Source organism: Sylvia atricapilla, chromosome 6 (genome assembly GCF_009819655.1).
Source record: "Sylvia atricapilla isolate bSylAtr1 chromosome 6, bSylAtr1.pri, whole genome shotgun sequence".
Lineage (NCBI taxonomy): Eukaryota > Metazoa > Chordata > Aves > Passeriformes > Sylviidae > Sylvia > Sylvia atricapilla.
Window position 1 is genome coordinate 28,313,588 of NC_089145.1, and position 23,480 is coordinate 28,337,067.

At 41.4% G+C, this 23,480-nt stretch overlaps 1 protein-coding gene across 1 annotated transcript in view; it reads left to right on the forward strand.

Moving 5' to 3' along the window:
• Positions 1-1,256: 1,256 nt before the first annotated feature.
• Positions 1,257-23,480, forward strand: part of MAP3K9 (mitogen-activated protein kinase kinase kinase 9) — a 55,708-nt gene continuing 33,484 nt past the window's right edge. Inside the window, exons 1-2 of the mRNA XM_066321326.1 lie at positions 1,257-1,557; positions 6,616-7,029. Coding sequence (XP_066177423.1) covers positions 1,257-1,557; positions 6,616-7,029 — 715 coding nt within the window. The remainder of the gene's footprint in view (positions 1,558-6,615; positions 7,030-23,480) is intronic.

Consider the following 23,480-nt stretch of genomic DNA (forward strand, 5'->3'; position numbering starts at 1 on the left):
TACTCGGGGATGGAAAATTTTTAAAAAATCCATCTTGCAGAGAAGAATTGTGTAATTGCATTTACTAAGCACTACAAAATAACTAAGCCCTACATTTTATGTATAAATGGGGAGACATTAGGTGTGTTAGGGCACTCGGGCTTCTCGTTTGGTATGAATGGGCTTTGTTATGATGAAGCATGAACAGAGAATTTTCATTTCCAGTTTTAGCACTGAAATTCAAATGAGGATAAAAAAAAAGAATGGAGTGAAATGCAAAGAAAATCTCGCAGTAATATCACAAAGTGCAAACGAATTCAATTGACAAGATCTGGTGTTTTTACAAGCTATGAAAACCTTGGTAGCAGGGAGAAGGAATTTGGATTTTCAGGACCGAGTAGCTACATGCTGATTGCAAGAGTGAGAAGTAAATTCCGTAAATTTTTAACAAAGGCATTCAGCAGGGATACACTCACGATAATCTCCTGTAGAAACCATCTAAAACCCGTGCTTAAGTTCAGACCGGTTATGGAGGACCTTGGCCTAAGAAAAAACAGAGACTTTGTTGGGTTCCCGGCCCGAGGCCGCGCTCCGGGTCCGCGGGGCAGTGCCGGTCCCAGGTGTGCGCTGCCTCCGCCCGCCACCAGGTGGCGCCGCCCGCTCCGCCCCCGCTCCGCCCTCGCCCCGCCCCGCCCTCGCCCCGCCCTTGGCCCGTGTCATGCCCCTTTCTCCAGCCAATGAGAAGCGGGGGCAAGGCGGAGCTCGCAGCGCGCGGCCCAATGGGAAGCGAGAGCTGACCGGGCAGGGGCCAATCGGGGGCACGCCGGTGAGTGCGCGACTCCGGGGCCGGGAGGGGAGGGGGCGTGGCCAAGGGGGCGCGAGCCCTCAATCAGGTGAGGGCGGTGCTGACGGGCGGCGGCGGCGGCCAATGGCCGCGCGGGGGCGGGGCCCGCCCTGCCCTCCCCTCGCGCCGCCGAAGCTGCCAGAGAGTCAGGTGGCTCCGGGATGCGCGGCGGCAGCGGCAGGAGGCGGAGGCGGGCGCGGAGGAGGCGGCGGATGGGGGGGATGCGGCGGCTCCTCCACGGCACACGCTGTCTGGTTTCGCCCCTGCCCGCGCTGGGCTGAGGCGGCCGCGCGCCGGGAAGCCCCGGCAGCGGCGGTGGCACCTGGTGCCGGCGGGCGCTGGGCCGCATGAACAATAGGCGGCGGTCCCGGCCCCGCCGCCCCCCGCAGCGCCCGGCTGCCGCGGGCGCCTCCCCCTATGGAGCAGCCTCGCCATGGAGCCCCTCACCGAGCTCAGCCAGGAGGGCGCGGGCGGCGGGGAGCCGCCGGGCGACGGGCCGCTCTGGACCGCTGTCTTCGAATACGAAGCTTGCGGCGAGGACGAGCTGAGCCTGCGGCCGGGGGACGTAGTGCAGGTGCTGTCCCGGGACTCGCACGTTTCCGGCGACGAGGGCTGGTGGACGGGCAAGATCGACCAGCGCGTCGGCATCTTCCCCAGCAACTACGTGAGCAGCGGCGTGCAGGCGGGCGGCCCCGAGCTGCGCGCCCGATACCCGCCGCCCCCCGCCATACAGCGTAAGGGCGCCCGGGCCCGGGACGGGGGGCTTGGCGCGGCGCTCCGCCGAGAGGGAGGAAGCCAGGGGAGAGGCCCGGTCCTTCCTCCCTGTCGCGGTCTTGGGGTGGGTGTGGGAGGGGGGACGAGACCGGCGGAACTGCCGAGGTTATGGGGGGAACCGAGGCTCGGCCCTCTTGATGTCCCTGAGGGGAGGCCTGGCCCGGTCCGACTGGTCCAGCCCTTCCGTGGGTCTGGTTGGAAGCCGGTGCCGCCGCTGAGGGGGAAGGAAGGCTCATCACCCGGTGGCGAGCGGCTGTGGGAGGCCGCGGGCCCAGCCAGCGGCAGGCGGGCCTGTGATGGCCTTCGGCGGCGAGTGGAGGGGCTAGGGCATCTCAGCCCCCGCCGCTGGGCCGCCGCAGGCCCCCGGTGTGCTCCCTTTCCCAGCCGCGGTGGTGTTCCTGCTGCTCCAGTGCCCTTCTGTCTTCCCGGCTAGCGCGCCGCTCCCTGGGAGGCAGAGCCTCGCTCTGTGTGTTGTTGGCGTTTCAGCGACGCCGGGAGCAGTTTCCTATTGTTAAGACCTGTGTTTCCAGGGGCTGATAAATTTTCATCAGCAACAGAATCCTGGAGGCTGGGCAGTGGTGGAGTCACTGGGGCTTTGGTCATTCAGCCTTTAAAAATATTCTTGAAGAAAGGTTGATGGGAGGGAAGCAGTTGTTTTCTGATGTGTTGATTGACTGCTAATGCTTGTTAAGTATTATCCTACTTACTAACCAAAAGCTTATTATTTCTGGCTGAAAAATTCTAAGTTGACTCGTGGGTTACCAGGTTCCTCTGCTCTCTTACAAATTCTGTGTTAAAATACCTGTGAATGAGTTGTATCCTCGCTTGGATAGCTGGGCCTGCCTGCGGGTCTCTTGGCTATGTTGTGATGCTGAAGGCAGTGAGGGTTTGGTTTGTTTCCCTGAATTTCAGTGCAGTTTTGAAGCCTTTGTTGGAGATGGAGAATAGGGCTGTTTCGTCTCTACATTTTTTCAGTCACTATGTACAATTGTGGAAAGAGAAACAGCATGGAATGACTTTCTAGATCCTGTTTATCTGTCACCGTTGACAATTCAGGCAAGGATGCTTTTTTTTGAGGGGCAGAGAAAAACCTTCAGACTAGTAGGCTTTTCTAGAAAGTAAAGGAGTGAAAAGATGCTTTGACCTATCTAGGCTGTATCTCCAAGGAATACAACTAATAGCTTTTTTTTTCTTACTTTGTGTTCTACTTGAAAGCATTTAGGTAAAGCTCAGTAATTTGTAGCATTGCCCTTAGGCTTGTGAAAGGACTGGGTGCTGTTCCTTTCTTTCATGCTGCAAGAGCATTGGTAAGTTATTTTTTTCCCCACACAGTAAAAGCTGTGAATGAATGCTTATTAGGTGTTGCTTTTGAGATACTGAAGAGAATAATTTCTGTAGAACTTTTTGAGCCCTCAGCTCCCATCCTGGTTTGAGTGTTCAAGCTTAGGCTTTGTAACTGTGGATTCTTCTGTCTTGCTGCTGCTTCTGTGTTTTGTTAGTTCACAAACAGTTGTGGGGTTGTACCTTGCCCATTTGTTTTTGCTTTATTCTTGCCATGCCCCAACAGAGCTACACTACTTCTCTTCTGTCAAGTCACCAACCATGTGTTCATGACAAAGTAGAATTTATTGCCCTCCAGAGGTTTGTATAATGCTTTAGGAGTATGGGTGGGTTTTTTTAAGAAACAATGCAGTTTGGACCTAGGTTCAAGTTGGTTGCCATTGAATTGGATTGTCAAGTTGAGTATTAGAAATCCTTTACAAAGAATGCTATCCACTTTTAGAGCTGATGATATTAGTTTGGTAGCTGTTTGGAGTAGGAATCAACATCTACTGTTTAATACTTCATAGTCCAGTAAGTCCAGTTTTTCAGGAGTAATGCAAAATGTCATTCTGAACACACATCTCAGCACAGAACCTATTTTTCCTTACTTTCCTAAAGTTTATCTGTATATCTAATGAAAATTTGGGAGTGTGAGTCCTAGAGAGTCTCCTTTTACTAAGAGCTGTACTAGTTTAACTGGTAATTTTAGCCATCCATGTAATGTGCTTGAATCTTGCCTTGGTGAAGATACCATGAATCAGAAAAGTAGCCTGTAAAGGCTGTCAGGAGTGGGCCAACTTGAGGGACTCTCATCTGTGCTGTGGGCTTTTAGACACTTAAGACTGAATTAAAGAGTTTAATCATATGGTCTAATAAGGGCTGATTAAACAGCACCTACTTTGCAGTTGTCAATATGGCCACTGGTTCATGGTGTACAGGCTCTGTAATTCCTTACCGGCCCACACAGGAATGAGAGCGCTTCAGCTCTGGAATCCTGTACAGTCCTGCATGACACATCTGCCAAATGACACCGGAGTTAGTGTGCTTAGAAATGTGAAGAAAAACAACTATTTTGTGCCCTGATGTAGCTATATAACTTAAACTATGAGACTGAATAAACGAATTCAGTCGAAAATATCCTTTAACAATCCTAAACAAAACATTTTTTAAAAATAAGTGTTTTTTCTGAAGAAGGTACCCACGAGGGTGAGCTGGCCAGTTTGCCTTATAGAAATATAGGTTTTCAAACTCAACTAAGGTAATACTTCCAGATAAAAGAACATTCAATGTCACGCATTAGATTTCATGTCGAAATTGAAGTCTCTCGGTTTTACATCCCACCCCTATTAATTTGTGCCTCCAGCAGGGATGTGCTTTTTCTGATGGGAGATGAGTGGCAGCACACGAAGTGTACTGCTTTCCGGCCCCTCGGTTTCCTTTGCCCATCTCGGTTGTCCTGCCTGCCACCTTCCTGTGGCGCTTCCCCGCAGCACGGGGCCGGGCGGCGGGAGCGGTGAGGAGGGGCAGGCCGGGGCGCTGCCCGCGGGGCTGTCCCGGCGCCTTCCCGTTCCCGTCCCCTCGCGTCCCCGCTGCCGCCGGAGCTGTCCCTTCAGCACCTCGGGTCAGCGGGCGGCTCGCTCGGCGCCTCGTCGTGTCCTCTTAATCCGTGAGATGCCCGAGCAGAACACCCGCTGTGAACAGCGCCTGAACGCCGTCTGTCCGGAGCGGGCAGGGCAGGCAGTCACCCTGGTGCTGAGGGGTGAGTGTCTCTTCATTTTCAGTCTTTTAACTGACCTTGTCCCTGGAAGCAGATTAATGGAGGATTCTAGCAGTGCTGAAATTCTATTGACTGAAGAGCTAGGACTCAACATCTCATTTTCTTTAAGTCTTTTATTAGTGAGAAATACAAGAGTGATTCTTCGTGTATTCTCAATGACAGGGTAGTCTCTCATCTGGGGTTGTTGTCACTGCAGTCTTGTTCTAACATTTCAGTGTTTCTGGTCAGAATATATTCTTTTCATGTTTTCAAATGCTCTGTCTCAAGCATTTGAACACCGAAGTTGCTACTGTAGGACTGAAGTATTCTTTGTTGTGCATATCCTTGAAGCTCAGAGTGTTTCCCAAAATATGTATTCACAGTAGCAGAAAAATAAATTCTCTGTGTTCTGGACTGGAAGAGACCTCTTCTCCTTCTGGCAGACTTTCTTGGTCAGTTTTCTATCTTGTGTCCCATTAATCTTTTGTTCATGGAACACTAGGAAAAGCAGCAAAGACATCCTTATTAAACTAACTCATAGGTTTGACTCACTTAGAACAGTAAGCCAACTTCTAAAAATCATGTCCAGGAAAGGTAGAGCTCAGACAAAATAAAAACCTGCAGGTGTGGACAGAAGAGTTTGTATTAATTCCATACAATTTTGTACTGTAGGCTTATACATAGGAAAGGCATTTGATTGGAGTAAGGAGACTAATTTGTTTAACTGGGATCTAACCTGCTCCCTTACAAACTTAGTTTCCTTTCTACTAGACAAAGCAGGGGAACCATGTCAGATTTGGCATTTCAAATGCAGGAAGGTATTAAAAGACTTGGTGACTTTTTGTTTAAATCTTGCATAATGGTCCTCTTCCTTTAAAGCTTTTTAAAATTTCGTTGACTGTAATGGGTAGCCATGTAAATGTCAGGCAGAGTAGCATCAGTGGTAGTCTACCACTGCTGTAAATTAATCTATGTCAGCATATTTTCATTGGTCAGTATGTGGAATTTTCATTCTACATTAGTCAGTATTGGATGAGTTCTTTTGGCCACCCATATAAACTGGTGTTTAGTGTACAGTTGTACAGGATACATTTTCTCATTGCTTTTGCTCCAGCAAAATTTCAACAATTTGTGTGCTGAATTCAGGCAGCTGCATCTGTAGAATTTTTCCTATATGATGCCAATTAGCCACAAGTCACTGTGTTAGCCTGTAAAGTATAGCTGTCAGTGTATGGGAATAGGAAGTTTTCATAACAAAAATGCAATATGCATTAATCAGGAAATGTTTTTCTTACTGCTTGCTCTGTACACTCAGTATGTGGTTTGATCCATCTGTTTGTCACACTGTTGTCGTTAACGTCAGAACCGGTTAACACATTTCTTGAGGGGAACAACTCTGCAAAGCTTGGAGAGGTGTGGAAGAAAAAGTGTGATTTGGGAAGGACTGAAAGATTGGTGTGGCAGTTCAACAAGAGACATTCAGATAAGGGGCAAATGAAGAAGCAGATGCGTTTTCTGTTGTTTTAGCTATTTCATATTAAGCGCTGTATTATGAGCACAGCAAAGATTAGCTGGTAAGTGTGTTTTTCATTTTCAGAATCTTCTGCGGTCACTGAGAGTTTATCCTTAAGGGGAAGTAGGGGCAGGGGCATCAGTATTATAAGGGTTTAACTGTGGTAAGAAGAAGCTGTTTTATTATTTTACCATTTACAGTGAGTACTTCATACTGGTTTTATGACACCGCAACGTCTGTTTTACCATACTATTTGGCACTAAAAGCTTGTCAGAAAGGGCCACTGCTTTCCTTTATATTGTTTTGGAGTGAAAATTGGCCCTTCCTCTGAAGGCAAGGGTGAGGTTGGCCAACATGGACCTTCAGCTGATGTACAGGCCGCATAGTTGCTAAATGCTTACATCTTTTTTCTCCCTCTTTCCTTAGTCCTAGAGATCGACTTCTCAGAGCTTGTTCTGGAAGAAATCATTGGCATAGGGGGCTTCGGAAAAGTGTATCGAGCTGTATGGATAGGAGATGAGGTTGCTGTCAAGGCAGCTCGCTATGACCCTGATGAGGACATCAGCCAGACCATTGAGAATGTTCGACAAGAGGCCAAGCTCTTTGCAATGTTAAAACATCCCAACATCATTGCCCTCAGGGGCGTGTGCTTGAAGGAACCTAATCTTTGCCTGATCATGGAGTTTGCCCGCGGAGGATCGCTCAATAGAGTGTTGTCTGGTAAAAGGATCCCTCCTGACATACTGGTGAACTGGGCAGTGCAGATTGCCAGGGGGATGAACTACCTGCACGAGGAAGCAATTGTTCCCATAATTCACCGTGACCTCAAGTCCAGCAACAGTAAGTGCTACACAGTGAACAGTCAGGGTGCTGGGATGTGGTTTTGGGGGGAAAAAATCATACAAAGAATAGTGGGGAGTAATGTTAATTTAGTGATCCTTTCTTGTGAACCACTGTATCCTCTAATTCTATCCCAGAAGGGTTTATTTTTATACAGTATGGTGCTTCAGATCACAGGAAACATGTAAATGCTTTCACTCTGTAGAAGCAACTGAAATGATTGGATGCAAAAGCAACTGTGAATGAAGCATGCTTTGCTAGCAGTTCATTAGGTTTTATTGGCATTTCAGCAGACTTCTGTATGTTAAAAAGCCTTATTGAACTTAAAAAGTCTATTATTCTTCCACTTTTTGGAAGAATAAATGCTTCTTTGTAATGTTCCTAATCTCATTGTACTTGCTGGATTTTGCTGTATAGATGAGATGCAAGCCTGTTTTCGTTATGAGTGATTTAACTTATCCCAGCTGAACTGGAACTTCTCTTTATCCATCATAGAGCTGGTGTTGACAGTAACATTAATTCATGTGAATAAAATGTCCTTGTACACCCAGGACTTCAGGTGATATTTGTGGTGCTTTACACGATACAGCTCACCCATTGGAGAGCAAGGGGGACTGAACTTTGGTAGTTAGGGTTCTGGAAATCACGGTGATTTCAGCTGCTCTATAATACTGACAGCATTACTGTGTGTTGCTTGGGTGTTGTTCTTGTAGTGTGTCTCTTTTCACAAACTTTAACTTCTCAAAGTCAAACACATGCATAGAACATTATTAATGTAGGAGCAAAGTGCTGCCGTGGTTTAAAGATCATCATCTCCTTTCCTGATGCCTGTATGTCACTGTTTGGCCTTTTTCTCTGCTTGTCTGTGTCTAGATGGCAGGAGCAAACACAGACCTGCATGTTAGCTGTGGTGGTTTAGATTGGTGTGTTAGTATGAGCTCATTGTCATTTATGGCTTGAGTTAATAAGAAGCTCTATGAACTGGGTGGCTGGGATGCAGGCATATGTTCCCTTTTGCTTTGAGGGCAAGGACATTAGCAAAGAGATCTGATAGATGAGAATTTTAATATCCTAAATAGATTTATTAGCACAAGCATTAAGCATTGCAATGCTGTAAATTTCCAGGCCTTGCAGTATCTTCCTATGGTTTTTGGCCTCAAATGTTGTGGCAGTGAATTTACTTAGTTGGTTCTGAAGGAGTAAAAAAAAGTATTATTAGTTCTTGTTAGTGAGTTTGCAAATAAGAACTATAAGAGCCTTCAAGTTAGTTTCTACAGTATTGTTCTTACAATAACAGAGTTTCCCATTTGGTTAGAGTAAGGCAATCTTAATGTCAATAAAGATTCCCTGGTATCTAAACCCTTCCCTTACAGATGGCAAATATATGGGCATGTTGATAAATGCTGTAAAATTAAGCAATGATTTGCTTAATTAATGACTGACTGGCTGCATCTGTGAATAAGAAATAATTGCCTTTCAGTGTTGTGCCTTTCTTCCTTACCTAAGAAAATATTTACTTGCTTATTTTGCTAACAGGCCATTAAGATTTCCTTGCTAAATGCTAGTTGAACATTTTTGAGGTTTAGAATGAAAGTTAGTTCTAAGATAAAAAACTGTTGGCTTCCAGTACATCATTGTATTATTCAGACCAGAGAATTCTAGTTGTAAAAGAGAAAAGCATCAACAAGAGAACCAGCCCAGCCAGAGGGACACCCAGTGCACAGTGTTACCATCCAAACAGATATGGATGCTAGAAAACATCTGGACTGTCAGCAGCAAGAATAAATGTCTCTTGTCACAGTGAATCAGCAGAGTGTAATTGTGCTGCACTGTAAATAGTGGGTGAGAAGTTGCTACGTGTATAACTGTAATTTCCCCCATTAGAGAGGAAGCAATGGTAAAGAGAGAGAATGAGTGGGAATGCCTCTGAAAGGATTCAGAGATGTTCTGTGTTTGAAGGGGAAAGATAGAGAATTTACCTGGTAGTTGTGACCAAGATAACATCAGATCCAGCAGAGAAATGATGGGTATAGGAAAATTCTATCCCAGATAAGGCTGGAGGAAGCAGTATTACATTTGGGAAACTAAACAAATGTAGGAGCTGATACTGGAGGAAAGGACTTCAGATATTTTAAGCAAAAAGTACTGGTTTGATTTTCTCTTTTGAAATAAGATGAATTAGTAACCTCAGGTATGGGCTTGACATATTGCAACAGCTGTTTATTGAACAAAATGGAGTTCTTCGCTCTGTGCTCTGTGGTTGAAGAGAAATTTAAAAAAATATTTTAAACATTTGAAATACATGTTCTTTTCTGAGTGTATCTACATCATAAATATTAGATAATGACAATGGTAGAGATTTTTTGTGGGGAAAAGGGATTACGGAATAAACAGCTTGGAGCTGCCTAAGTCATGTCTTTCCTGATTACTCTGTCACTGTTTTGCTGAAATACCTCTTCTCTTATATATAATAAGCATCTTAGAAATTTCTCTGCTCTGTTTCCTGTGGAAAACTTTTTACTAGTATAATAATATAATCCACTAGATTAGTGGACTAGGTATATTATTGCATCCTGATTAGTATATAGCTTGCATTTTGTCTGTTTTTCTGATAAACTTAGTTTTCTCAATTACCGTGGATAATGGAGAGCAGGTTATCTCGTTAGCTTTGTGCCTGTAGAATTACCAGCTTGTAGCATTTCCTTTCCACAAGTTCCCACCCACCAGGTGACAGGCAGTGATGTGTCTGTGGTGAGGGAAGAGCTTCTGCTTGCAGGAACTTGGAAAGGATTCTTGCAGACACATTTCTTACATGTACTGAACATCTACAAGTGCTGTAGAGCTATCATGGGAGCATCAGCTGTATTGATCTACTGGTTGGTACTGCCTACACTGAGTAATAGATTGAGATTCTTGCACATCTCATCTTGCCTTCAAGCACCAGCTGGGATGTACGCTGTGCATCTGAAGGTGCCAAATGAGTTAGTTTGGGAGCTAGGGAAGAAGATCGGGTGGTGGGAAAGTGATCTCAAGATGAGAGTTGCCTTATTTAAAATCAGTTTTTCTGCTGGAATAGAAGAAAATCAGAGACTGACTTGTTGTCAGACGTCTGCTTATGTTTAGGCAGGCACAGAATGCATAAGGACAGTACCTCATTATGAATCTTAAGCAGGTTACATTACATTTTGAACATATTGGGTGGGCACCCTGATACAAGTCTGAGAAATGACCTCAATATATAAGGATTTGGGGAAAAAATCCTTTTTGATTTAAGCTATTGCAACTTGGTGGAGTCAGATAGTATATACCAAAACAAATAGTTGTCAACATTTCTGGTAATGTAATAAAGAACATAGGGGTTTGATTACTTTGGGAGATAACTTCAGTTTAATTCATCTAAACCGAACTTTAGATGTTTATTTGAAGATTCCAGGAAGTGTCTCTTTCTTGAGATACTCCTCATCAAAAAGCATTCCAAATTAATTGTTATCCATCTTTTTTGGTTAAAAGAAGGAATTTTTTCTGTTCTATAGTTTTTCTTAATTTTTTCCTCTCTAAATTTTCATAACTGCATTTAATGCTAATAGATTTAGAGTGTAGGAAAAGTGTTCTGTACATTTAGTACCATATTTGTTTGTGGAGGATTTACAATAAATCTTGGAGGTTCTGAAGGCTGCCTGTTTTATTGCTTTGGGAATGCAGTCAGGATGTGAGTACAGAAAGGTCTTTATAGAATGAATTGTACACCTATGATTTAGTTTTAGAGACCCTGAAAATATTTTGTTGAGTCTGAGTTCATCTGGCATTGAGTCTGGTAGATAAGTATTTCAATGGCATTACCAACTCATATGTCAGTCATATAACTACATGAGAACAAAAAGGTAATTTAGGAAACTATTTGGTTCTGTGTGAGGAGATAAGTATTTCTCTTTTTATTTTGGGCATTTGATTTAAGGGATTCAAGTTATTCCATATGGAAATTAGTAAGATTAATCCAACAGCATCCTCAGTGGCTGCTGCTGCTGCTTTTCATCTGGTGATATTTCCAACCTTTGCTTCTTCAGCTGTACATTGGTGAGCCATTGGGCGTATGTTACAGAATCCTAAGTAGAATTTTCCCAATGAGAAATCACCTACATAATCTAAATGCTGAACTGTAGCAAAAAAAGCAACTAGTAATGCCCACTATAGTCAACATCACTGCACTTAGAATAGCTCTTAAGAGGTTCCTTTTCTTTATCTCTCATCTGTGATTCAAGTCTTATTTCTGGCCAGAGAAAAGTGCTTTGCATATAATGTTAAGGATCAAAAAGGGACAGTCCTGTTGGTTTTAGTGAAGTATTGTAAATAATGAAGTTGGTCCAGTTTGTCCATCAGTTTTAGGTATGCCAGCATTGCTATAGGAATAAAGCCAACTAACTAATACTGTGGAGAGCTGGCAAAAGCATATTTGATGTTTTTTTTACTGTCTCAGCAAAACATGTTTGTTATTTGCACTACACTGAAAGATTTTGCTGAGGGTGTTCATGCCAGTTAGCAAAGTGCTTTTTAAAAGTCACTATGGCTATGTTCCTCAAAGTGGCACAGAAGATTATCAGCAAAGTGACATTGCCAAGGTCAAATAGAGAGGAAAGGACAGAGGTCAAAATAAACCCCAACAACTCTGAGCCAAGTGAGTAGTTCTTCATTTCAAGTTATTTGAGGTCTTTACCTCTCCTACCTTTTGGACCACCAAAGCTATAGCTTTGCTTGTTTAATGTAGTTAAGCCTTTTTCTGTTTGTAAAGATGCCAGTGGGGCTGAGTTTCCACATGGTCTATGGATAGTTGTTCCTAGGACTTTAAATATCCCTTATTTTTTATTTTAATCCAATCGTAGCTGATTGGATTAAAATTGATTGTGGTCTTTTCACAAAAGGAAAAGTACTTGTAAACGTCTTCCTCTGTGTGGCTGGGGTGTAGAAGAGAACTCTTCCAGGGTCTGCTGAATGTATGTTGACAGAGCAGTTTGGAAGTCTCCACTGTTACTATTGCTACTTCTGGTACTCCACTGTAATTTGCTGACTAACCCCTCCTGTGTTGTACCTTCCATCAGAATAGATTTTCTTTGTCAGTGCAATTAAATGACTGAGTAATGCTTCATGTAGAGTATAGTGAAGCTATTTCAGTGATATCTGAATGCTTTTCACTGAGTGAATAATTGATCTGGCCTTAGTTAGATAGTCCCTTGGCCCGTAAGAGCAAAATGATAAAAAAGTGAATTTTTTGTGGGGGTGGTGGATGGTGGTGTGAAAGACAAGAGCTGGGGGATGAATTTTCAGGAAGCAAAAATCAGTGAAACTTCTTTTTGTTCTTCCCCTTTTTCTAAATGTAAAAATTGTACAGTAGAAATCAGGGCTTTCAAACAGCCTGGGTATGCTCCTAAGGCTGATGAAAGATGACTTCAGGTTCTGCCCTTACGCAATTATCTGATTCTGTCAACAAGTTCTTGCTGATGGTGCATAACTCCTAGTTCTGGTTACTCTACTTATATTTCTCTTTCTCCCCGGAGTATAATCATCTGTGCTGATACCCTGGTATGCTATGTTTTAGTTGAAAAAAAAGTTCCAAATAGCTGTAATTTTTTGCATGTGGTAATACGAGGAGGAAATTGATGCCATTAATACTACACATTTTCATTGAAAAGAATAAAAAAATTCTTTATGTATTATTAGTGCATAAGAGGTAAATTATGCCTGAAAGTGTTGCTAATTTTTAAGATGTTAAAATACCAGGAATTCACAGAAGTAGGCTGACAGTTTGTATGTTGTACTTTGGTACTCTGTTGGATTTTTCCTTCTTTAGCTTTTGTAAATTAGTGCCGCTGTTTTCCTCTCTGAGAGGTTTGACAGACGATTTCTCAGATGTTGCACTCTCATTTTCATATCTTAGTAGATTTCTGAGAATTTCAAAATTAAATGCATCCTCTGTAAATGGCTTGTTTTAGTGGAATATGGATGGACATCTTCACTGTTAAGTGCAAGCCAAAAATATGAAGTCTTGATAAAATAGGTCTGATGTCCACAAGAACACTTTGGTATCCTCCTGCCCACACTAAGTAGTAAAAAGGTGACTTCACAGATGGAATCTGCTACCTTCATAGACAAATATGGGAAGAGTACTACCTCTTGTTTTTTAAGAAATTAAATTGTGTCTATTATATTTGAAAACCTAGCTAATATCCTTTTCATGTAATTGAGCCATGGTGTACATTTTTTGCCGGATTCTCTCTGCTCCTTAGAAAAAATAACTTAGAGTTGTGGTATGAAGCACTTTATTCAAATTGTGTATATGGAAGCATAGAACAGACCTAAGCATTGTCATGCAGCAGGTGTCCATAGGCATCCCCTGAATTCACCATCTTACCATTTATGACAGAGCTGGGAAAGATCTGTGTTCTTCTGAAATTTCTAAGGAGCCAGTTAAGAGTGTGAACAGTCTTGTGGTATTTCTGGGAAGCTAGAATAATTCCTTGATCTCTACTTTTTTGGGGGGAGGGGTTGTGTTTCTTCCACAGCAGTAAACTTAATTTGAATTTTGTCTGACTTCTGTCAGCAATTTCATTTTTGCCTTTCTTATCGAACAATTCCATTCAGTATTTCAGCATTTCTGAAACAATACTTACTCTTGAATTATCAGACATTAAACAGTCTTGCTCTTTGAAATGATCACCCAAGATGATTCTTTAATTTTAAGTAATATCCCATTTTGAAGACTGTGTGTTTCCTTATGACAGGACAAGGGAAACCTTAAGCGGTTTGAAAGAATATGGGGTATAGCACATGATTTTAAGTAGCTGCTTTTGGGTTCATGTTTGCTCTTAGATTCTAGGATAGTTCATTGTGTTGGTGTGGCTTTGATTGCCAAAAGGTTGCCAAAGTTGATGGGCATGTCTGCTAATTGCTTGTTAATTGTCCAACTGCTAATGGCAAGTGTTCCTCAGACCCAAGCTTTTTGCAGTTATGAAAGAGAAATAGTAACAGAACCTCATGCACTAAGCAGAGAAATTATTCCAATGCATAACAGTTCAGAATTATGTTGTTTGGTTTCATCACTGATTCTTTAGATCAGAAAGAAGAGCTCTTGCCCACAGACCAGTAAATTTTTGTGTCCTAGACTGTAGAATAGTCCTTGTGGTGGTAATTGCAGCGTGGTGCAGCATCACTCAGGGTCTTCTTGGGAAGGAAGTAGCCAGAGGACACGCCGCCTTCCTGTGAACCTTTTGTATTACTGCCACACACAGCCCTTTCACTGTACTTTCTAGGAGCATTGTTGTATTGCTCACGCATTTACTATAACACCATTTTTAATTAAAACAAAAAATACCCTCCCAAAAGAGAAAGCATTGTCTTGTGCTCATATGGATTCCAAATTCTCTCTGAAATTCTCTATGTGCTATGAATTCTGTATGTCTTGTGTCTGGGATAATTTTTACAGCTACAAGCCAAGCTCCTAGTTTTCTGTACATCCATCTGTGATGTGTTGTGAAACGGGCTCCTGGATTTTGCTTTGGCCTTTAAGAAGTATTAAGATCTCCTATTTGTATTGCAACTGGAAGCATCTAAAATGCTTCCTCCTTGCCTATGTATAGACTAGTTACTGAGATGTGTAGCAAATGATAGTCAGTATGCCAGCAGCTCCACTTACTAGTAAATACTAGTAAATACTTTTACCACTAAGATTTTGTTTATCACAGCAATTTCTGTGCTTAAATTGCAAATTCCTGGGAGGTTCCTGGTATACTATAAAGGTATGTGAGTATGAATAATTGTTGTAAAGATGGTACATATAAGGGTGGTGGGATGTATGAGAACCAGGCCGTGTGGTCCACCTACCACAAAAGCATTGCAATCTCCTTTATGAGTGTGGCAGAGAATAGTCTCTAGTCCCTTTTGACTTTGCATTGTTTAAGGATCCTGAGAATTAGAAAAAAAATCATAACTTTGATTAATGGAACTCAAAATGCCTAATTCTGCTTGTTGAAGTGTTGTCAGTCTTGCCCTGGGTTTATTGATTAGCTTTTTCTTATTTGATGTGATCAGTCACGTGTGTGATTTTGGTATGATTATGATCATCTGGTAACCACAGAATTTTCCTAATACTTCATTAGATTATTGTGTAGTTAGAATCTTTAATCACAGGTTAAGATGAGTAAAAAAAAAATCTTAACAGAAATGTAGCACATCAGAAAGTGAACTGCGCTTTGATAGCTCTATTGAACAAGTTGTTATCTTGTGTGGACTTTTGTGTACAGCAGTGCAGGAATGCCCTCTTTCTCAGCTGCTAGCAGCTTGTTCTGCTCACCTTGAGGTCAAACTCTGCAGTGTTCAAGAAACTCTTGAATTCTACTGTTGTCAGATGTAGCTTGATTGTAACTTGTTGATTGTGCATCTAAGAGCCTTTTCTCTACCTTTAAAAATATTTAAAAGTAAATCTGATTTTAAAAACCCCATAAAACACCCCAGCTTCTGATGTGGATTGTGCTGCTGCTTGTGAGGTTCTTATGTCTTTCTTAGCTTCTAGGTTTTGGAGTACCAGTTTATTCCATGGATGAGTTGGTGTTGGTATTATTTACTGTTTCATAAAGATGTCTTAATTGAAACCAAAACAAAACAGTTTGGGCTACCTTTTTTCATCATCAATTTCATGTTTATATTTGTCTGGAAACAGCTCCCACTGAACCGGCATTATTATTAAATCTCTTTTCAGACAGTCTCTTGAGTGACAAATGATGAATGTCATTCCTGTGACATTTTAGTCTCTATCTCAGAGTGATTTTACTCTTCCCTTTCCTCTTTTTTGTTGTTGCTTAATACAGTTCTTGATTTGTTGCAGGCTTTCAAACTGACACGGTTTGGCAATGCCCTGTGTTGAGTACAGATGTAATTATGTTTTTTCCTTGAGCATTTAACTGATTATGAAGAGTACAGTAATCCATGCCCGAGCTAGAGGTTGTTCCAATGTCAGCAGTATTGTAGGATTTAGTCTGAAACCAAAGCTGAACAGCTCTGTTTTTCCCAGAAACTCACCTGAGCATTTGAAGTGTTCTGTACAGATCACTAAAGTGATAAGATTTTTCCAGCCTCGTAGGTGAAAGGATCGATTCTAAATATATCGGGGCTTTGGAGGCCTTTCCTCTCCCCTCCCCCATTATGCATTAGCTCTTTAGAGTTACTGTACTGCATGGCTTAAAATCCAAGAACTGCTGTGCTGTCACATCCATCACCTCCTCTAGGTTGATACAAGAGGACAGTCATGCAGCTTTATGGATTTGCTGAACCCTGACTCATACCCAGTAATTAAGAAGGTATTGCTTGCAAGGTGTACATATATATATATATATAATTTTTTAATGTAGTGTTGCTGAAAGGTTAGTAAAAACAGAGATAATATTTGCTTATTACTAGAGGCAATATTTGTGGGTTTTGGTTTTGCTTCTAAGATGTGAAATTTTGAGTGGGTCTTAAATTCTGTCCTCTCCAGGATCTTATGCAACACTTAGCCTTCTGCACCTCAAACAGATATTAAAGATGCAGTCCTACTGAAATGGACGGCCGAATACCCAGCAGAAGGTAGGTAAAGGCTACATGCGGCAAGCCCGGACTTACTCCATGTGAAGATCTGTTAATCACTTTAAGTACTTTGAGTGCAGGATCAAGAGCAGATTGCTCATTATCTGGATACTTGGGAGGCAAAGCTGTGCTGGCTGATTGTGGAAGGTAGAGCTAAAATTGCAAATTAGATTTTGGCAGACTGTTACAATATGAGGTCTCAGTTTGGAGCGAATTTTTGAAATCCTTTCCCAAATGCTTAGTTCTGTCCTCAAGACAGAATGCCAGTGTACTGCCAATAGGACTTAATAATTAAAAAAGGTATTGCCTGGCAACCTCAGTCCCTTGTTCCCTTTGCAATAGTGCTGCTTTTTTTGACTTGTTAGGCAAAATGCAGACTTGATAGCTATCCTCTGTCTCTCTGAGACAATGCAGCAGCATGAAACAGTATATTAAGGTTGATTTTTTTAATCTAATATCCAGTATTTACCACCTCCAGCATCTGAGCTGACATGTATCTTGGGAAGTTTTGCTTATTTATAGGAGGGGAAAATAGGATTGGAACAGTAAAACTAAGTTCAGTGAAACCTTCTTCTATGCAAGAATATTTTTGTTTCATCTATGAATACTTGTCTCCTTGAAATAAAGACTGTTCAAAAGCTAGAGGAGAATGTTTAATACTTGTATTAGCATAGTACCTTCTATATAAAAGCCCTGAAGATTTCAGACTGCATTGCATTTCTTCAGAGTACAGTGGAACTTTAATTCTTTTTTCAGATAACAGCAGGTAGAAAAAGTTGTAACTGTTCTGTGCAAGAAGCAAAAGATGCTTATCTGATTTTCCTGAATTAGTCTTAATTTAGAAGTATTAGTCCACATTTCTCTGAATTTCAGAGTCTTGCAGTAGTTGAAAGTATTTGGTCTGGAAATAGATCTAACAGACAGTGAAAGGGATTTGTACAAAGTGCAAATTATACCTGTTGTGAGGAGATGAGTGAAAAATATTCTGTAGGCTGAAATAGTCTGTCCCAGTTGTGAAATTCCATGGTCTATGTGTGTCAGAGTGGAAATTGAAGTTAAAATTAAAATAAAGCTCCTTCAGAGCTCTCCTTGCTTGCATAAGTATTCTGTGATCTGAAAAACATCCCTTAGAAAACAAACGTGGTTAAATTAAAAAGATTCTTTGTTCAAAACTAAGTTTCCTGTAACAGATTGGCTCGGTTTTGGACATACTCTGCCATGTGGGTGGGTGGCAGAGTCTGGATCCTGTGATATTACTCAGTCTTTTATCTGCTCTGGCAAACCTTCGACTTCAGTAAGCCTTTAGCTTTCTTGGGAAATTTGTGTTAAGCAATTTTTGGATAAATTTGGATTTGTTTGGAAATGGAAATATTTTCTGTTTCCTTTAACCCTTGCACTTGGGACTTCTGCTGAATTGGTGGCAGAGAGAGGTTTTAGTGGTAGCACCTCCCTGTATGGGCCTGGATTGTTCTTAAATCATACCACAGAAATGACTTGCATTATTTAGAACTGAAACCCTGCTCCTTTGCATTTAAGGATCTTGGAGTGAAACAGTGTTGGTTTTCATCAAGGTTTTGCTTTGTTCTTTCATAAAGTTCCTGTACCTGGGATTTGGTAGACTCAGTCTGATTTATCTGATCAGATCTATCTCTTTACAGGACCTGAATTATCTAAATGGAGGAAGTAGATGGGCTGATGCTTATTCACCATCTGACCACTTTTGGTAGTTTGCATTTTGGTAGTTTGCATTTTGGTCAGTAAAGCCACAGTAGGCTGTTCTGTTTTCAGGATGGAGAAAGAAATAAAATGTGTCCAATATTCCCACCCACAATGGTAGTCCAGCCAGTGGTCTTTCACAGCTATGACAGGGTAGGCGGTAGTTCCCTTCTTTATAATGACCAGTTGGCCTTAGTGATGCGGAAAACAGAGCATTGTACAGTAGCACATGAGCAAAAGCCCATGGGAAAACAAAACTGGTACTTGGTCATTGTGTCCCTTGGTGCCTCAGTTGCTCTGGAATGATCTGCAAAAACACCCAACTGTGTCAAAAAAGGTGTGGTATTATTCTGGGAGAGAAAAGTCAGGCAAAATAATGTCACTTCATGTGAGTTTGACTTCCCTTGCCATTTTTCAGCCTAGGAGGTCATAACTAGTGGTCTTTTCACCTCTCTTCATTCATAACAAAATGAGAATAGATATGAAACACTGGAAGTAAAGCAGAAAGCTTGTTTAGAGTCCAGATAGAAAAGGAGACTGGGGAAGAAACTTCACCGAGTCCACGCAGGTAGTTAATTATTTAAATATTAGAATTGAATGTTTCTACAGCAAGTAAAATAACAATGACAATTATTTTATTTATAGTCCTTCCTGTTGTCACTCCCACCCATTGCTGTTGCTGCCATCTAGCTCTTGGCTTATGTCAGCAGCCCTAAGGAGACAAAAGCACTACACAAAGTAATGAGTAGAGGCTCCTGGGAATGGGTGGGAGTGGGATACATTTACAGGCTGAGTGCTTTTGCTGGAGATTTTCCTCTTGTTTTGATGTGACTGCTTTCTGCATTTGTAGAATGTTGGGTGGCAAAGCATTTGACCCACAGTTGTGCTAATGTTGGTGGAGACTGAAACAGCACTATTCAAGTGCACTGATGCTTAGTGGTGTTTGGGTATTTGCAGCACCTGAAGGTTTCAGGCCTTCTCAACTCTACATCACCCAGGTGTTGTGTCTGTTTTGGTAGCTGGCAGGCAGGGCCTCACTTGGCCTCCACTACCTGCTTTGTCTCCAGGTGCAGGAGCTCCTTTTAAGCTCAGGCTTGCTTGAAGTAGCTTTATAGTCAGTTTTCCCCACTTTCGTGGCAAAAGAGCTTCTGATACTTTGTTCTCCCAACCTGTTTCAAAGCCCTGATATCCACCCTAGGATTCTTAATTAAATACCATATTTAATGGTGCATGTCTCTGTGAAAAATTGATAAAGCTTAAAAATATAACAGTAAAATATATGAGTTAATGTTGCTTTATCACTAGGTAGTAATTTTTTTTCACAGTCTGCCTAGAACTGTTGTATTTCAATGAAAGAATAGTAGTTTCTCTGGCACAAAAATCTGACTGTATATGGAAATTAAGTATGAAGCCAGCAATCATTCTTCAAGTTAGAATTATATCCTGATGTACCACAGGTGACAGATCCAGCTCTGTTCCCCCACAGTAGGTTTCCTTGTCTTCCAACCTTATTCCTTACATATTTCTTTCTATATGCTTTCAGTTTTCTTTACACTCAGTCCTGCTCTTATTTCTTTTTGTATTTCTCCTTCACCTAATTATTGTGACCATTTCCATCACGCCTGACATTCATTAGCTAATAGCTTTCTATTCTTGTGTGCCGAGTTTGAGCAGCATCACACACAGATAATTGACTTGGTGTGAACTGTGAGCTGGACCATACAAGAGACTGTCTTTTATGTTTTTGCAATTTTTTTCACGTTTCTTAATGCACACACACATTCTCTGGACTGGAAAATGGAGCATGAAGTTTTTGATATAGCTGTTGTCATGAAGTACAGGAGCAATGGGCAGTTTGGTGCTTAACTCTTGTGGTGGAATTGCATGGTAATCCTGATTTTCTTGGTATTGTTGTTACCAACTTTTGTCTTTTAAGTCAGGAACTTCTTTATTTTCTTGGTGTGCTGTGTGCCAAAGAAACTGGGAATACAACAACAGAATAGTTGAAAAAGCTGAAGCCAGCTTTTGGTATGCCTGGCTGGTCATACTATTTTGTGCAGTAGACAGCAGCCCCTTTCTTCTTCTTTGATAGATAAAAGTGGGTTATTTTTGCTGTGGAAGATCACACTGTAGTAGTTCCTTCCTGAATGTTCTGCTTCTGAAATGATGAGTCAGCTTCCAACACTAGCAAAGCAAAGGAGTATTCTGTTCAGCACTAAACTATGCAGATTAACCTAATCCTTTCTCTAGGCTCAGAAATCAGAAAAAGGCAATTATGACCATATTTTGCTGGCTTGACACTTCATGTTGACAGGAGCCATTTTCTGCTAGTTCTTTCGTGTTGCTAACAACTGGATCAGAATGTGTTGAAGTGTTTATTTTCCTTTATGAGCTGTTCCCCGTTGCTTTGGCCCACCGGGTGCTAAGAATGGTGTTCAAAAGTGTATCTGAAGACTGCAACAACCATTCCATAAGAAACAAAAATCTTGACAGTGTTACTACCTTCCAGGGGGAGTATCAGTTTGTGAAAGGAGGTTATAATGCATTTTCTGATTCTGCTGGTGTAATGTGAGCAGCACAGAAAATTAAAACAGTTAATTTTGTTGCCAATTTTTTTTTCTTAATTTATCTTGTGAAAAACTTCCTTTGGTGAAAGCAATCTACCGCTTTAAACTATCCTTTTTAGCACATACTGGAGGTAGTATAGCATTGGATTAAAAATAGGAGGTATGTGACTGAGGTTTTGTAGTGACCAACTTGAAACCTAAGTAAGGATTCATTATATTTGGTTTAGTGATCGGATTGAAAGATTTACTGCAGATGGTTTTTCTGTTTGTGTAGGATAGAAGAGCATGTTTAGAAGGAGAGCAGATGAGTTTAAGAAGAAGAAAATTAAAGGAAAGGGATAGAAATTTGTATATTGAGACGGAAAGAAAGAGATTCAGATTTAGAGCTTCTAGCATAATTGGAAAGAGGAAAAGCATTGTAATGCAAATAAGTTGGATTAAGCAGAATGAAGAGTATATCATCAATGCAGTTACTTGCATTGCAACACGATAGCGAAGTTCAGAATATTCAGAAAACAAAATCTGCTCGGCAGTTTTAAAGTTCCCAATGTAGTGGCTGAGAAGTAGAAGTGATACATATTAGACGTGGTTTACTCAATCTCTAAGGGTTTTTTAAAACACAGGTACAAGTAGATCAAAGGACATATAGCTTTATGCCCCTCAAAGATTATACATCTCTATCCCCCTATCTTTATCTTGTTTTGGTGTATCTGTGTATCTGCTCTAACATCTTTCTGACAGATAAATGGGTAGTGAAAACACAGTTATATAATATCTGGAAATGATGTCTTACTTATATTAAGGTTTTGGGTGTTTGATGTTCACCATTGACTTTTTAACTGATTCAATGATTATTAAGGTGAATGGTGCAAAATGCAATGAGAGAGGACGTTCAGCTGCATTTGTGGGCAAAGGGACAGTTTTGCTTAAGACTTATTTTATAGTAGTACCAGTTTGGCTTACATTAGCTGTCATACTAATAGAACATAGTAGAACATAATAGAAAAATATATTTCTGACAATTTAATTCTAAACACGTTCAGACCACCAAGGTAATCTTGGAATGATCAGTAAATTGGTTTTCATCAGATGTCTCTCTAACATATTGTGTGTAAGGAAACTTCTGTAATTGAAATAGCCTGTTTATACCAGACCACAGAGATTTATGTGGCTTGAGTAAGCACTTAGCACAGATGTGCTTCTAGTCATGACAGGCTCCTGTGGAGGGTAATTCGGACATATATATTAGACTTGTGCTTGGAATCCCCTTCTGTAGAGGCTTTTCTCTGGCTGTTTGGAGCCTGGGAAGACTGCTTTCTGAGATGCTGTGACTTGGTTTCATGTAAGCCAGCTATCATTGTAATGATCCACGGCAATAGAGGGAGGAGAATGGGCAGGAGAAGACATTCACCTTTTGAACATGTGAGGCTGTGGCAGGTGCGCGTCTGTTGCAGGCATGCAAGATAGAATTTCATCTCTATAGAAATGTTTATTACTTGTCTCCAGGGCAAACCTTCTGTAGTTTTATCTACTAATTTATGGCGGAGTTGTAACTTGACTAGCATTTAAACTGTTAATTTTTATAACTTCGGTTTGTATTCCTTCAGGTTTCATTTGATCATTTGGTCCTCTGTTTTACCACTTAAAACTAACCAGTGGTTAACCAACTAGTTCTACATAAGTACATTATGTCCTTAACAACAAAATTTGGAAGCTGCAGGTGTCAGTATTTTCACTGCAGTGATTACTCCTTCTGAAAAGCATCTGTCTACATAGTGACTTGTGACAATGGGACAGAACTGAAGATTCAGCAGTAGGACTACGTGAAGGCTGAAGGATATGATGGCATTTTAGAAATCTTAACCAAGTTGGGTTTTGTATTGCTTTGAATACTAGGGCAGAGTTTTTTCTCTTTCTAGTAAAGCATAATAATTTGGAATTCAGTAGAACAGGAGGAGGAGCTGACTCAGCGTCAGGTAACACTGTGTCAGTCCTACTTCAGTGGATGTGTTCCTGTGGTGTTTGTTTTCAGTACAAATATTTGTTTAGGCAACAAAAGCTTTTAAGTTGGCCCTGGCTCTAGAAAAGAAACCTTCATTCTTCTTGAAGTCACTGATACAAAACTGTGTCTCATGAAACTGAGAATCAAAACCTTTGAGATCCATTACCAGTAGGATCTGGGTGCTTCCACAGGCTTAATGACTTTCAGTAAGACTGACATTGGAATCTGTGGAAAGCCTGCTGGCTATTAATGTCCATACAGAATGGTGTTAATACTGGGGAAGGTAAACTGGCTTCACTTGACCTCAAGAAGTTGCTTTCCATTGTTTTCAACTCTGCTAGAAAAGCTGCTAGCTCAAATCAGACAAGCATAAAAGGTTCCTGGGTACAACGTGTGTTCTTTCACTTTCATACTAAGTAAGAAATCATCTTTAAATGATTTACAGAGTTAACACCCCATCACTCTTTGTATGGATTGAAACTGGCATGCCATGCAGTGTTGCCTTTCCTCTTTGTTACTGCAACTTGTTTTGCCCAGAGCATCACATAGATGAAAAC